Consider the following 17,193-nt stretch of genomic DNA (forward strand, 5'->3'; position numbering starts at 1 on the left):
CTAACGCCTAATACTGTCTGGCTGTTTTCGCTCTCTTTTACTGTTCCTTGGCTCTTCGATGAAGTTCTCTGCATCACGTAGAATTTGACGAAGTTCTTTGTTGGTTCTTCCTTTTCCAGGAAGTGCTTCTGTTCGCTCCTCCTCCTCATCCTGAGAATCTTCCTGATCTGAGGAAGAATTCTTCACTTCCGTTGGTTGAAGAGGCATGACCAATGGATCCTCTTTCGACTGCTCCTTGGAAGGCATTTCGTGAGATCTTCTGAAAGCTCTGTCCTCCATGAACTTTACATCTCGTCGTACTACTACGCTCCTGCTTCTTGGAAGATAGATTCTCTATGCCTTAGCGTTCTCGCTATATCCTACTAGATACCCCTTTTATGCAGTCTGATCCAACTTCTTCCTCTTTTCTTCGGGTATGCAACAATATGCTAAACTCCCATATATCCTGAAATGACTGACTTCAGGCGTCTTTCTAGTGAATACTTTCTCTGGAGTAATCTTGCCCAATGCCCGCTGAGGAGTCCTGTTCTGAACGTAGACAACTGTGTTGCATGCTTCCGCCCACAGGAATTTTGGCATATCCTGATCATACAACATGGCCCTAGCTTCTTCTACAATAGTCCTGTTTTTCCTTTCTGCCACTCCATTCTGCTCCAGATTGTAGGGAGCTATCCACTCTCTTTTGATACCTTCCTTAGTGCAATAATCAGTGAAGTCCTTATCGACATATTCTCCACCATTATCTGAGCGCAAGACTTTTATTTTCTTACCTATCAGATTCTCCACTAGAGCCTTGAACTCCTTGAATCGACAGAAAACCTCATCCTTGATTTTCAAAAAATAGATCCAAGTTTTCCTCGAGTGGTCATCAATGAAGGTAAGGAAATACTCGGCACCGCTGAGAGCTTTGACGGACATAGGTTTGCAGATATCTGAGTGTATCAATCCTAGTACACTCTTGACCCTGTGGTTGCTCCTAGGAAATGCCGCCTTGGCATACTTTCCTGGAGCGCATCCCCTGCATACAACATTTCGTTCCATACTCAGATCCGGAACTCCTATTACAATGATCTTGAGAATTTTCAGAGCTCCATGGTGTAAGTGACCCATCATTCTGTGCCATAGTTCGTTGAAGTCTTTGTCCCCATGACTGCCTATTAGTGCCATTGAAGATTCTAGTTGTAATCTATACAACCGATTACTTTTGATCCCAATCTGCACTTTCTTTTTCTAGCTCGGGTGTTTGACATATACCTTTTCCTTGATGAAGTAAACGTCATAGCCCTTGCCTTGTAGTTGTGACACGGAAAGTAAGTTCATCCCCAATCCTGGTACATGCAGCACATTTGTGGCACGAAACTGTTTCCTTATTTTGTCTGAAAAACTATGGTACCTTTTCCTACTGGAGCACACTTTGCCTTGTTCCCCATGGTCATCTGAAAATTCATCTTCTCTTCTCGATATTCCGAAAAACACTCCCTGATTCTCGTCATATGCCATGAGGCCCCACTATCTATATACCATACTTCTGATGATGCAGCACTAGTCATGCACGCCACTTCTTCTTCCAACCTGGAAGCCAACATAGAGAAATTGAAATGTCTCTCTGTTGTGCAATCTTCTGAAAATTTGCATGAGTCCCCTGAGGTGGATGCCTCTGCATCGTGGTCTCGACCCATAACTGATTTTCCCTCTCTGTCTCTGCTTACTTACTCTGATACCATGTGAAAATTCTTTCACTGTAGCAACTGATTTACTTTTCCTACTTATTTCATCATAAGTTATTCATGAAATTACTTCAACAAACATTAAAATAAACACTGCTGCAGATATCACACCGTAATACAGAAGCAAACATATGTACACATTGACAGTTATTTTGGACTAATGTCCCCGGAAAAACCCAATGTGGGAAAACCGGTGCAACAAGGGAGGATTTTATTATTCAACAATTTTCTAGTACAACAGCGTGCCAAACTGGCTTACCCATAGATAGACAAATTCCCAGCATTTCTTCTAAACCCAACGTAGGCCCTACTGACCTTTATGTCAACTTGAAACCCTTTGCGTCAACCTAAAACCCTCTGCGTCAGCCTACTGAGGCTTTGTGTGGCTTCTTTGGTCTTCTGCATCACTCCTGCAGCCTCTGCATGGATGACGCATGCCCTTTTGGCTCTGTGCAGTATCTGTTGCCTCTGCGTGGCTTCCTTTGGCTTTGCGTCTGCCTCTTCTGCCTATGCGCTAATCTCCTTTCTCTATGTTCTGTACTTGCTGCCTCTTGAGTGCTCTCCAGACCACTGGTTCAATTTCTCTGCAAACCCCGCTCCAGAAATTGAACTGACTGGTCTCCCTCAGTGTATTTTCCAAGTGACCCTCAAGCCCCCTCTTATACTTTCCTCGTTGATAAATCAACGACCAAGATTAAGTCCCTAATCAACGACTAAGATTAGATCTGGCTTGATCCAAGTCTTTTGGACCATCCTAACACAATTTCATATTAATACACATTAATATTTTATTTTCCCTAAGTTTAGACTTAGGGTCTCCATTAAAAATATTAATTATTTTAATATCTCATGAACTGTTTAGAATCTGCCCAAATCCTTTTTGGGTATTGGAGATCTCATGTGCCCCAACCTCTCCACCAAATTTCTTGGCTAGAGCACATCCGATGCTACCTCAAATCAACAGGATCAATATGAGTGGTTTGAGACACTCTCTTGTGATATTGATCTGGGATCAATGAAACTGACTTCGGTTCAGTAAGAGTGATATAACTCACTCTCTTTTGAAATTGATATGGGATGAGTAAGAGTTGTATGACACACTCTCTTCATATGGTATTGACTTCGAGTCAGTAGAGAATGGTACGAGACATTTTCGATCAATTCTTCTTCTTCATGGTTTAACAGAGCAGAGCAGAGTAGTGCAGGGCACTGATGGTAGAGAGGGAGTGTTAAAATTGGCATCTAGGGCCAAACTCCATGTGGGTCATCATATTTATGGCAGCTGCTATTTTTCTTGGATCCCTCTCATTGAGAGGTGTAGGATTGATTTAAAGGTCATCCGATTCCGATAAGTATTCATGGAGATATGAATTTATTTGTGTTATGGGACAATTCGTCAAGGTCGGCCAGCAACCAAATAAACCCCACATGTGCTCAATGTTTTAGTATAAAAGGAGATGACTTGAGAGTCATTTCACACACTTCACTCTTGATTTCTCTCCACTCGCCTTGGGTTTTAGTGGAAGAGAAATCTAGGAGGATGAAGCCCTAGACACAGGAGGAAAGAAGGCTAAACAAGCTGCCCTAGCCACAATCCTAAAGGATGCCCTAGCCACAGTCCTAAAGGATGCCCTAACTGCAGTCAACAAAAGGTCTTGGCTGTAGCAAAGGAAGGTTTGTTTCATGGGTCTTTTGGAGGGCCGAGGTGCTGTAAGGGAGGCCGAGGTAGCTCCTTTGAGGGTCGAGACAAGGGCAGACTGTTTCAGGACAACGTGGAGGTATTCTTAGGTGCCCAACTCTTGGTGAAGGGCAGTGTAGGCTGCTGTGGGTAAGCCACAAGCCCTACAAGCTGTTTGGAGGGCAACGTATGGTGGTTTGAGTGGGTTGTAGGTGGTAGCGGATGTCTGTGGTAGGCCGCAGGCCTAGCCACTCCAAAATAGGGTAGCGTGGAGGTGTATTGAGGGCTGTCTATGCCCAAAACAACAATGAGGGAAGCCACCACTTCTACAAGGGTAGGCCGCACCTAAGGAGGGCTGTCTTGGTGACTGATTAGAGGATAAGCAGTCATATGTACCCTAACCAGTCACAATCATAACAAAAACAAATGTATTCTCAGAACTGTTGACTTACATGTTGAAATTTGGTACCGGAGGACAGGTGGTTCCCTAAGGCTTTGATCTTTGGCCTAGGGAAAAGTGTCCAAAAGAATTTAATTTTTCTCCTAAAGTAACTTTATAATTTTTATAAAGTTAAATCTAATTTGAAAGTGACTTTAAGTGATAAAGTTACTAAGTCTAATTTTAAAGTGACTTTATAAAGTCAATGAAAAATTAGAAAGGAAAAGTGACTTTGGAAATAAATGACTAAGTGGGTCTTTATTAAAGTGGGGTGAATTAAAAAATAGAAAGTGAGATTTAAATGAGCATTTAATCTCAGCCATTGATCTAAATCTATTTCAGCCATTGGATTTAGGGATCACCCAAAAGTCATTTAGGGTTGGGTTAAGGGAGGAAAAGGAGGAAAAGATCATTCATTCTTTCATGAGCAGATTGGGAGAAGGAGAGCAAGAGAGCAAGGGAGATTTCTGGACAAGGAGGAGAAAGAGGCAGCAGTTTGGCACACACACCAAGGCAGCATTTCAACAAATCTGAACAGCATAAAGAACAAGCAGAAAAAGGCAGATTTAGTGAGCAAAACAGTGAAAAAATTATTTTTCAGCACGAATATCGAGGAGGCGATTTTCTGCACTTTTCCCGAGGGCTGTCCGTACAAGTCCGTACGGCCGTCCGTACAGTCCGTACAGTCCGTACATCCGTACGTCCGTACAGTCCGTACAGCTCTTCCAGCAGTTTTCAGATTGTCGTTTGGGCTGAAAACAGATAAGTTTTGCTTGCTGGAAAAATTTCTGTTTTGCTGATATTTTTGCTGAAAATATTTTCTCTATAAAAGGCATTTTCCAGAAATAAAGAAGAGCTCTCAAACTGGTTTTCCCCAAGAGTTGTAGGGGGTTTTTCCAGGGTCAAGTTGACCAAAAATCACTGAGTTTAAATGTGTTTTTATGGCTGTTTTAATTGCTGATTTTTTATTTCTGCAATTTCCAGCACTCTGAAAAATTTCCAGAATTTGTGTTTTCAGCAATATTTATTTTTTCAGTCTGTTAAATGTATGGCTATGGGAATGGGCATTTAACTATATGGGAGAAATAAGGTGAAACTGAAAACCGGGGTGGGAAACAGAAAATTTTACATGGTATCGGAGCGTGAGCGCTGAAGGGCAGTTTGGGACAGCAAAAGGAAAAAAATACAGCTGCTGATTTTTTCACTCAGAAAATTCCAGCAAGCTGATTTTTCATAAACAGCAGTTTTATCTTTACCACAGCAGTGCTATTTTTCAGTTTTAGGACAGCAAGATGTCATTGGGATTGAGGGTGGAGGATAGGTTGGATGGGCATACAAATTACAGCGTTTGGAAGGAGAGAATGCAGAGTATCTTTGAGGAGGCAGAAGTCTGGGATATCATGGTGCATACAGCACAGCACCCTGTTGTTGTGCCTACTGATGTTACTCAGTTGGCAGCTTATAATAGAAAGAACAACAAGGGTAAGAGGCTAATTCTAGACGGAATCAAAGACCATTGCATTCCTCATGTGAGAGGAAATAGCAATGCCCATGAGATGTGGACAGCATTGTCCAATCTCTACCAGAGTACCAATGAGAACCGGAAGATGGTCCTGAAGGAGAAGCTGAAGAACATTAAGATGGGGAATGATAGTGCAGCTGGATATCTCACAAAGATTACCAATGTGAGAGATGAGTTGGCAGCGATTGGAGAGGCCATTCCATCCACTGAGTTGGTGCGTATTGCAGTGAATGGCCTCCCCCGTTCATGGTTGAACTTTGCTGATGGGGTTTGTGCACGTGAGACCCTTCCCACATGGGAGAGGTTTTGGGATGATTGTATACAGACAGAGATCAGGAAAGGACAGCTTGGGGCAGCCAAGCCAGTTGAGCAGGATGAGGACGTAGCACTGGTGGCAGGAGGCAAGAAAGGCAAAGGGAAGAAGCAGGCTTCCACAAGCGGTGGTGGAGGCAAAGGTAAAGGTAAACAGGGTAACTCACAAAAGGACTATTCCAAAGTGAAGTGTTGGAATTGTCAGAAGATGGGACACTATGCAGTTGTGTGTCCGGAGAAGAAGAAGAAGAAGGGGAAGACCCAGGATGTGGCAGCGTCAGCTGAGATTGAGGACTTTGCAGGTCGTTTTGACCGGGAGTTTGCGTTCACTACATGTGAGTCCTCTAGTGCAGGATCACCTGCCACACAGGTTCAGAGGGAGCATGCTTTTCCCTCGATTAGCGGAGCATCTACAGGTATCTGGTATGTGGACAGTGGGGCTTCACGTCACATGACAGGAGTCCGGGAGTACTTCTCAGAGCTTTCAGAGAGTGGCACTGATATTGAGGTAGTACTCGGTGATGACAGAGTTGTTAGAGCAGTCGGGGTGGGGACAGTGACATTTCAGAGGGAGTCCAAACCTCCCTTGAAGGTGTCAGAGGTTCTTTATGTGCCAGGGATGAGGAAGAACCTCATATCCGTCTCAGCGCTGGAGGACAGAGGATATGAGGTACTGTTCAGGGAAGGACAGGTGTTGATGTATCCCAGGGGCTCTCCAGCTGATTCAGCTAGAGTGATAGGTGTACGCCATGCAAAGGTGTACAAGTTTGCATTCCAGCCCCCTTTGGCATTGAGCTGTAGTACCGACAGCAGAGCTAGCAGTTCTGAGCTATGTGAGATTTGGCACCGCAGGATGGGGCACATGTCTCATGGAGCCTTGAGGACATTGCGGGAGATCACTACAGGTGTGCCAGATTTCAGTACTGATCACCATGATACTTGCAGAGGTTGTGCGATGGGCAAGTTTGCCAAATCCCCTTTTCCCAGCAGTGACAGCAGAGCGACGGGGATACTTGATTTGATTCATTCCGATGTGAGCGGTCGGATGTCTCATGTTTCCTTGAGTGGATATGAGTACTATGTCTTATTCATTGATGATCACTCCAGGAGGACCTGGATTTATTTCTTGAAGACCAAGAGTGAGGTCTTCAAGCGGTTTCAGGAGTTCAGAGCTCTTGTGGAGACTCAGACAGGTCGAAAGATCAAGTCCCTGAGGTCGGACAATGGAGGAGAGTACACCCTTGGAGAGTTTGTTGACTATTGTGCAGAGGCAGGCATTAGGAGGGAGTTCACTGTTCCTTACAACCCCCAGCAGAACGGGGTTGCGGAGAGGAAGAACAGATCCATCATAGGGGCTGCCAAAGCCATGTTATATGATCAGGGGTTGCCATTGTTCTTGTGGGCAGAGGCCTGCAACACAGCTGTTTACTTGCAGAACAGGAGTCCGCATCGTGCCTTGGGGCACATGACTCCGGAGGAGGCTTTCTTTGGGAAGAAGCCTGATCTTGGTCATCTTCATATCCTTGGATGCATTACATACTCCTATATACCCAAGGAGGAGAGGACCAAACTAGAGCCCACCGCAGAGAAGGGTATCTTTGTGGGCTACAGTGAGACCTCAAAGGCCTTTCGGATTTACATTCCTGCACAGAGGAAAGTTGTTGTCAGACGGGATGTGAAGTTCGAGGAGGACAGGGCCTTTAGGAGGTCACGGGAGTTAGAGTATCTGGATCAGCCAGACCCTCAGCAGCAGTTGAGTCAGTCGCAGGGATCCAGTGGGCAGGGATCAGGAGGATCCGGAGGTACATCTATGAGGATGTCAGGTCCATCAGTGAGCAGTGGCTCGCCGAGCCAGAGGGGTGGTGCTCCGGGCAGCATACAGAGCAGTTCACAGAGCAGTTCACTAGGGAGTCCACTGATGGACAGTTCACACGGTACCTCAGCTTCTACAGGTTCAGGTGCAGGCAGGAGGACAGCAGACAGACAGTCAGGAGTTCAGGCTACTGATGGGGATGAGGAGGAGGAGTTTCATTCTCCTATGGGAGAAGCATGCTCAGGGAAGAGGAAGCCCAAGTGGCTTCAGGACACCTTGAGAGATGCCACATCTGTTGCTGAGCCGAAGAGGCCGGTCAGAGAGAGTAGACCACCTGAGAGATTTTGTAGCTATATGGCGATGGTTACCAGCATCCTTGACTCTGAGCCTTCTAGCTATGAGGAGGCAGCTAGCCAGCAGGTCTGGAGAGAGGCCATGCAGGAGGAGTATTCTTCTATCATGAAGAATGATGTTTGGGAGGTGGTGCCGAGGCCTGAGGGCAAATCCGTGGTTACTTCCAGATGGCTTTACAAGGTAAAGCATGCTGCAGATGGCAGCATTGAGAAATTCAAAGCAAGGTTTGTGGCTAGAGGGTTCTCACAGGTAGAGGGAGTTGATTATGAGGAGACCTTCGCTCCCGTGGCTCGATATACTTCGATCCGCTCCATTATATCGATAGCAGCAGAGATGGGTTGGAAGATCCACCAGATGGATGTGAAGACCGCATTTCTCAATGGCTTCATACAGGAGGAGGTGTACATTGAGCAGCCACAGGGCTTTGAGGTGCATGGGAAGGAGTCCCATGTGTGCAGATTGAAGAAGGCCCTTTATGGCCTGAAGCAAGCTCCCAGAGCTTGGTACTCCAGGATAGATGCATACTTGCAGGGGATGGGTTTCACAAAGAGTGAGGCAGATCCGAACCTTTACTTTATTGTGATTGGTGAGGAGCCTCTCATTCTGGTGCTGTATGTGGATGACTTGATCATTACAGGTGCAGAGAGACTCATAGAGCACTGCAAGAGAGATCTTGCAGCGGAGTTTGAGATGAAGGACATCGGCTTGATGCATTACTTTTTGGGTTTGGAGGTGTGGCAGGAGGAGGGGCATTTCTTCCTGGGGCAGGGGAAGTATATTGTGGACATCCTTAGCAGATTCCACATGGAGGATTGTAGACCCATGTCGACACCGATGATCACCAACTGGAAGAAGCTTCATGCTTCGGATTCCGAGTTGGTGGATCCCACATTGTACAGGCAGCTGATTGGTTCCTTGATGTATTTGGTCAACACCAGACCAGATATCTGTTTTGCAGTCAACACGATGAGTCAGTTTATGTGTGAGCCTAGGAAGGTTCACTGGGTGGCTGCAAAACACATTTTGCGGTACTTGCAGGGGACAGTGGATTATGGTCTGGACTACAGGCAGGGAGATGGAGTGAGATTGGCAGGATACACTGATTCTGATTGGGCAGGTTGTGCTTCTGATAGGAAGAGCACTTCAGGGTGTTGTTTTGGGTTGGGTTCAGCAGTAGTGTCATGGTTCAGCCGGAAGCAGCAGTCAGTAGCACTGAGTTCAGCGGAAGCAGAGTATATGGCAGCCAGTCTAGCTAGTTGTGAGGCCATCTGGCTTCACAAGTTGTTGTTTGGCTTATTTGGTCAGCCGTTGAGACCTTCAGTGATTTACTGTGATAATCAGAGTTGCATTAAACTCACGGAGAATCCAGTATTTCATGACAGGTCAAAGCATATCGGGATCAGATATCATTTCATCAGAGACCATGTTCAGAAGGGAGCTGTAAAGCTTGAGTATATTTCCACTGATGAGCAGGTTGCAGATATTCTTACCAAAGCCTTACCACGGGGCAAGCATGTCTACTTCAGAGACAAGATGGGTGTGGTGAGGAACACCTTCCTCGGTAAGAGGGAGTGTTGAAATTTGGTACCGGAGGACAGCTGGTTCCCTAAGGCTTTGATCTTTGGCCTAGGGAAAAGTGTCCAAAAGAATTTAATTTTTCTCCTAAAGTAACTTTATAATTTTTATAAAGTTAAATCTAATTTGAAAGTGACTTTAAGTGATAAAGTTACTAAGTCTAATTTTAAAGTGACTTTATAAAGTCAATGAAAAATTAGAAAGGAAAAGTGACTTTGGAAATAAATGACTAAGTGGGTCTTTATTAAAGTGGGGTGAATTAAAAAATAGAAAGTGAGATTTAAATGAGCATTTAATCTCAGCCATTGATCTAAATCTATTTCAGCCATTGGATTTAGGGATCACCCAAAAGTCATTTAGGGTTGGGTTAACGGAGGAAAAGGAGGAAAAGATCATTCATTCTTTCATGAGCAGATTGGGAGAAGGAGAGCAAGAGAGCAAGGGAGATTTCTGGACAAGGAGGAGAAAGAGGCAGCAGTTTGGCACACACACCAAGGCAGCATTTCAGCAAATCTGAACAGCATAAAGAACAAGCAGAAAAAGGCAGATTTAGTGAGCAAAACAGTGAAAAAATTATTTTTCAGCACGAATATCGAGGAGGCGATTTTCTACACTTTTCCCGAGGGCTGTCCGTACAAGTCCGTACGGCCGTCCGTACAGTCCGCACGGTCCGTACATCCGTACGTCCGTACAGTCCGTACATCCGTACGGTCCGTACAGCTCTTCCAGCAGTTTTCAGATTGTCGTTTGGGCTGAAAACAGATAAGTTTTGCTTGCTGGAAAAATTTCTGTTTTGCTGATATTTTTGCTGAAAATATTTTCTCTGTAAAAGGCATTTTCCAGAAATAAAGAAGAGCTCTCAAACTGGTTTTCCCCAAGAGTTGTAGGGGGTTTTTCCAGGGTCAAGTTGACCAAAAATCACTGAGTTTAAATGTGTTTTTATGGCTGTTTTAATTGCTGATTTTTTATTTCTGCAATTTCCAGCACTCTGAAAAATTTCCAGAATTTGTGTTTTCAGCAATATTTATTTTTTCAGTCTGTTAAATGTATGGCTATGGGAATGGGCATTTAACTATATGGGAGAAATAAGGTGAAACTGAAAACCGGGGTGGGAAACAGAAAATTTTACATTACAGCGGATAGGTGGTGTCAGATGTTTCATGGTGGATACATGGGACAACAAGTACATGATACTGCAATGTTGTAGGGTGGATACATAAGACAACAAGTACATGATGCTGCAATGTCTCATGGTGGATACATGGGACAAGAAGTACATGATGCTGCAACGTTGCATGGTGGATACATAGGACAACAAGTACATGGTGTTGCAATGTTTCATGGTGGATATATGGGACAACAAGTACATGGTGCTGCAATGTTTCATGGTGGATATATGGGACAACAAGTACATGGTACTGCAATGTTTCATGGTGGATACATAGGACAACAAGTACATAGTGCTGCAATGGTTCATGGTGGATACATGGGACAACAAGTACATGGTGCAGCAATCATAGTGTAGCAATGGTACTTAGGACACCAATAGTACTTGGTGCAGCAACTACATGGTGCAACAATGGTTCATGGTGGAGCAGTGGCAACATGGTGCAGCAATGGCACATGGGACAATAGTGTGGCAACATGGTACAACAAGGGCAACATGGTGCAACAATGGCACATGGGATAACAGGTGCAGCATGGTGCAACACAGTGATGTGCAGCATGATGATGAGGAGCAACATAATATTAGGTGCAACAAGGCAATGGATCACCTTGGAGAATAAGTGGAAGCAGCATGTCTTCAACTGAGTTCAGCTACCTCATGTATCATCTTCTTAGAGATGATCTATGCTCTTATTTAGATAAGTCAAAGTGTTGACTTCTGTTGTATATGTACTATCTCTCTCTTTCTCTGTTGAACTATTGAAGAACATATAAGAAGAATTGATCAAGGGTTTCCCCACATTGGGGTTTGTCCCTAGCTAGCGCCACATCTTGTGTCGTCTTGTCTTGGCTTGTCTTCTGCGATTTATGTTTATGTTCTATCTGCAATTTACTATTATGCTGATGTGATTGCTAATCTCGAAAAGATATTGAGCTAACTGTGAAAATTGAAATAAATTTCTCTAAGCATAGAACATACCTAAAATTAACACTAACTTAGGAAAAGTGGTTAATTAAAGTAAATTAATTAAGGAGATCGACTTATGCTCCAGAAACTTCCAGAAAATGATTTTGATCAAGTCTAAGATGATCTTAGCTGTCGATGAGGATCTAATCGTGGTTGTTGAAGCTCCAATGGGAGATTATAAGAGCAAGACAATGGGATGGAGAAGGACATGAGGGGAGCGAGTTACCTTGGCAGTTCGAGCTATCAAGTTGCAGTGATTCAACAAGGAAGAGAGTTCGAGCCAGAGGAGTGCATTAGTGATTGAGAGAGCAACAAAGGAAAATTCCAGAGAGTTTCCCAACAATTTTCTAATTCAGGAGAGGCAAGAAAATGGAGGACGAAATCTATTTGCAGAGAGGTCAAATAGCTAATGCGAGTAGCCAGAAACCCTGGTGTGAGTGCCAAAAAAGAGGCCGTTTCAATTACTGGAGGCCGGGGGATCACCCAAAAAGTAGAGTGAGACATTTCCAGGGGCAGAGGGAGGTTGGACGACTCTGTTAGAGCTGAGTAGCAGGCAATATGAATTTCTTGGGACAGGCAATGCAAATTCTAGGCAGGTCGAGTTGCCAGTGAGAGGGCTCAAGCAGGCCAGAGGGAGGCCGAATTGATTGTATAAGGGAGAAAATTTCTCCAATTGATTTTTCCAGATTATTTCCGGAGGATTGCCAGTTGGGCATCTAGTTGTAATAATTTCTAAATTGTTGCATAATAAATAAACCGTTATCCAGTGGCACCAGTTTTCCCTTCGGGATTTCCTCTAGGGACGTTAGTCCAAAAATATTGTTGTCGATTTTTATTGTGCGTGTGTATCTATTTCTCAATTCCTAATTTTCTTTTCTGCAACGAATTTTTTTGCAATTGTGAATTATTCGTTAATTGCCGTAAACAATTAAATTGCTAACAGTTAGGAGAATAATATCTAGTAATTGCAATCGAGGATTTTTCATAATGTATAAATGGTTAAGATTTATATGGATGTACACGAATATATATGTTTTCTTTAAAATTTGAATATTTTATGTATTGTTTGGTTGACCAATATTTTTTTGGTTCCAACCTAGTTTTGACTAGTTCTCACTTCGAAGGGTTGATTGGTTCGGTTCTGATAACATTGGTACAAAGGGCCAGCTCCATGAAGCAAGGGATCAATCCATCATGGAATAATGCGCATTGTGCTCGATCCATGGAGGAGAGAGTCAAAACAAGCCATGTACCACCATGAATCCATATGCCAAGTCATCCAAGTAATCAAAGGAGGGGGACATCTTGATTGTTGAAGCAATAAGAGTATGAGAAGTGTGTATATGTCTCCATATATGAGTCAAAGGAGTGGAGCACTCTATATAGGACTATGGTCCACCTTATCATAAACCAATAAAACAAGCCACGTATATTAGGGTTTGTTTATACCAAGGCTCCAATCATTCTAGACCATGTCAACTCACCCCAAATGAATGTGAAATCAAGTGAAATCAAAGGGGAAGTGTCAAGTCTCTACACTGTCATGAACAGTGTTGCAGGAATCGCCCCCCCCCCCCCCCCGGATCCAAAGGCAGAATCGCGGATCGGAGCGAATCGATCCGGAATCCCCAGTGGAAGCGCGGATCCGTTTTGGAGGTGGCGCGATTCCGGTCAAAAAATGCGATTCCTTAGGCTGAGGTCCTTATTTTACCTCAGGAAGTCTGTTTGCAAGGAGTATAACACAAGATATCCTTAGTACTGAGCCTCAGAAGCAACTGTAGTAACCTGAGAAAAGCCTCATATTTGGTTCAGGAATCTGAGAAAGATTGAAGAAGAAAGGCACTTTCAATTCTTGAGTTATGAAGGCGCTGTACAAAAGTATGAAGCATAAATTTGCTTCATGTATGACGAGTCTGCAATATGAGGTATGTATGAAACACAAAATTGCTAACAGTAATCTTGAATTCCTCTGACACAGTCTTGAAAGAATCATGTTGAAGGTCTGTAGTTTGATCTGTATCAAAGATTCTCCTTGAAGCTATTAATCTCCAACTCAATATAAGTAAGGTTAAATACCTTGAAGTTTGAAAAGCTATTAAGACTGCGAGGACTATTATGCAACTCGCATATAATCTACAGTATCGTCAAAGGAAAGTCATTTTGAGTAAGATATATTTGAAGCTGATATATTGTGATCAGAAGCAGGATGTTTTAAAGGCACTAAGAAATGCGGAGTCATCTTTCAAAGAATAGTAACATACCATCTATTGCAGATTAAAGGCAGAGGAGTTAGACTAGGAACCATAAATGTTATAAGAATTCAAGAAGTATGTGTTGATCTTGTAAGTACTCATTTTTTGCACGAATTCCTAAATATGCTATGCCATATGGATGCTAAGTCCTGGAAAGACACATGATAATGTCCAGCATGTCTTGTAAGAAAGGTTGAATCTCTATCTCATATAATATGCTTAAAATATAATATGCTTAAATGTTTTATGTTTTATAATATGCTTAAAAATTTGATGTATGTTTGTAATAGCTAGAATATAGATGATTGTTGTACATACTAGTAACTACAATGGAATCATGGATGCCATATCTATCTTGATTTATGCAACAATATGCATGTTTTCATGTCTTCTACAATTAATTTGGTATTTGGGATGTTTGTTTTGAGTATAAATGCAAAAAAATATATATATATAGCAGACGCTTCCGCGGACGCTTCGCTCCCTAGATTTTTGGAAAATGACGCTTCCGCGCTCCGCGCTTCCGCTTCGCTCCCGCTTCGTGCAACATTGGTCATGAAGCCAACCAAATGAAGATGCTAAAATGAATGTGAAATCAAGTGAAATCAAAGGGGAAGTGTCAAGTCTCTACACTGTCATGAAGCCAACCAAATGAAGATGCTAAAACAATTTTAGCTTAGCCCAAAAGTTCTAGGGCGTTCCTCTTCTAGGATCAGGTATGAGTGGAACCACCTACCATGAAAAGCCAATTTGTATATGCTATCCATGACTATGCCACTGATAATACACCATGGCATCAAAGAAGCATCACCCTACAAAATGAAAGAATAACCCTCTAGTTATGCACATGTATCTTTGAATGTGTGTACCTCTATACCATCTGAAGCTCTGTCAACTTGTAAAGTTTCCTTTGTGATAAAACTCACAAGTGTATTGAAAAAATTCATGAGTGCGGGTCTCATGCAAAATGATAGATTATAGTGAGGAATGGATGGAGCCAAAAAAGATAAGATAGCTGTAATGTCCCAAATACAAATTTCGCCGGATATTGCTTCATAAAATTTTGCCGTTAATTAAATAAATAATTTGCATAATTTTGAACCATAAAATCAACATCAAAACTGGAAAATATATTCTGCAACTGAAAAATTAACAAATAGACATGCAAAGGATCTCAACCTTATTTTATTAATATGTAATATAAAATAGCATGCTAATACAAAACACTGAAGATGACTGAGTGATGCCCCAAAAGATCAACAATACTGCTACGACAGTCCCTCCAAATCACTGATTGACTGAATGCATCTGTGAATTCGGAATGAATTCACGAAGGAGATAGATGGATACTTGCCAACTCTCACTGAATCTCCCGAGGGTTATTGTCCGAGGGATATTGTAGCAGAGAACTTGGTTCTCCAACTCTCAACAGAGACAAATGCTCAATTCCAAGATGTCCCAAATGATCTCCTCCTCCTTTTAAAGACTCTTTCAATAGGTCTCCAAGCCTCTAGAAGCATCTTATTTAACTATTTTATTATTTTCTAGAAACTCCTCTCTTGACTGTCTTAAGTGACTTTTTAATTTAATTTTATTTCACTTAATTCACTTTTGGCCTTTTTTCTCCAATTAATTTTTTTTTTCCCTTTTTAATTAATGATTAATTAAAGTCAGGAAAATGGTAAATCAGCCACCATACTTTCTCCAGCCACTAGAAGTCATTTCTCAGCATCCCATCTTGTTGATTTTCTCATTCTGCTTCCAACGAGCTATTATGCTGAGGTGTTCCATCAAATATTCCTCCTGGAATGCCACCTCAAGCGCAATTAATTAAGTCAGGCCCAGTGATAACTCCGTTTTATGAAAGTTGTCAGAATGCAATGGAACAAAAAGCAGACTGTGCCATCGGATCCTGTAAAAACTCCTCAAAACTCCTTCGGAACCCTTGTTGATGTAATCCTGCTCCTGCAGCCTGACCATCAGATACCTTGGAAACCCATCTTGGCTGTACTAGAGAGGAAAATAAAAATGGGGACATGACACTAGTCATGCTACATTTCTAAAACAAAAGAATCTTTTATAATGCTTCAAAAAGGATGCTATGGTTAACAATGAGGTGATAAATTTTCTATGCTTATTGAAATGGTGTAATTGACTCAATAGTAGTATGTTGTATTTTTGATAGCTTTATATCTTCCTGAGATATTCTAACTTATTCAACAAGCTGCACTTTTTACTTGCATACAAAAATTCTCAAACAAGCTCATGTCAATGCATTAGATAAGGATTCAGATTATGTCACAGGTCTACCAAATTAATAGGTCATGACAAAGGCTATAGGCGTATTGTAGGCCCAATGGAAACTACCAACTGGATCTTATACATATTTGGCAACCACACTCAGTTAATATGGGTATAAACAAAAAAATAAGTACTCAAACAAGTTCCTGTCAATGCATTAGATAAGGATTCAGCTTATGTCACAGGTCTACCAAATTAATGGGTCATGACAAAGGGCATCTGAATATTATAGGCCCATGTAAACCACCAGTGGGATCTTATACGTATTTGGCGACCACATTCAGTTACTATAGGTCTACAAAAAAAATATTATTTAAAGTTTAAACTACCTGGCTAGTGGTCCTTGCATTTCTAACGCATTCCAATTTCCAAACCGGCAAGTGTTTATGTCAAGAAAATGATTACTTATAATAGTAGTAAGGTATTTAGTATATCTGTTGGTTGTTGAGTTACCTTTTCCTTCTGTTCTGTTCATGCAGACATTTTGTAGGATGTGATGATGTTAAGCAAATTTTTTTTTAATGCACATTGCAGATTATCAATGAAAGAGCTTCTGGAGGTCAAACATCCAACAGCTTGGATTGAATTTGAGAAGGGTATCACTACTGAGGTAGATAAGATGATCTTGAAATATTTCATCTCTCCTTCCTGTACTAAGCCTACGGAATACTTACATGGATAAGCATAAAACATAGTACTGCAGTCTTGTCTTTGTTTATTAGTTCTGGTGTTTGACAGAAACGTATTAGGCAGTACTTAGATTCTAGGACTACTGTATGTAGATCCATGTGCTATAGACAGTTACAGTACAGTATCTAGAATAAGTAGAATCCATTGCATATGGTTATTTGAAATTTAAATAATATATATATCATATGCAGATTGTGAATTTTAGCTGGAATATGCTTTGCTCACTTCTGTGTTGTTAAAGAGGAGAACTACGTACATTTAAAATGTTGTTTGTAAGATGACAACAATTAGAAGTAATATTGAGATTATGATATTAAAGGGTCATGTTAATCCATGGAAACAACAAATACCAGCTTTAGTTGCTTCTTGACTGGGATATCTAACTACCAAAGGGAA

At 42.0% G+C, this 17,193-nt stretch overlaps 1 protein-coding gene across 2 annotated transcripts in view; it reads left to right on the top strand.

Annotated features, from left to right (window-relative positions):
- The window catches only part of FHY1 (Haloacid dehalogenase-like hydrolase (HAD) superfamily protein), a 389,630-nt gene that overhangs the window by 68,231 nt on the left and 304,206 nt on the right, over positions 1-17,193 (top strand). For both annotated transcript variants that reach the window (XM_089394049.1, XM_089394048.1), the window contains exon 2: positions 16,642-16,717. In XM_089394049.1, coding sequence (XP_089250175.1) covers positions 16,642-16,717 — 76 coding nt within the window. The remainder of the gene's footprint in view (positions 1-16,641; positions 16,718-17,193) is intronic.

The sequence above is a fragment of the Pinus tabuliformis genome, chromosome 1_2 (genome assembly GCF_031772625.1).
Source record: "Pinus tabuliformis cultivar Carrire ecotype Pingquan chromosome 1_2, CPIR1, whole genome shotgun sequence".
Taxonomy (NCBI): Eukaryota; Viridiplantae; Streptophyta; class Pinopsida; order Pinales; family Pinaceae; genus Pinus; species Pinus tabuliformis.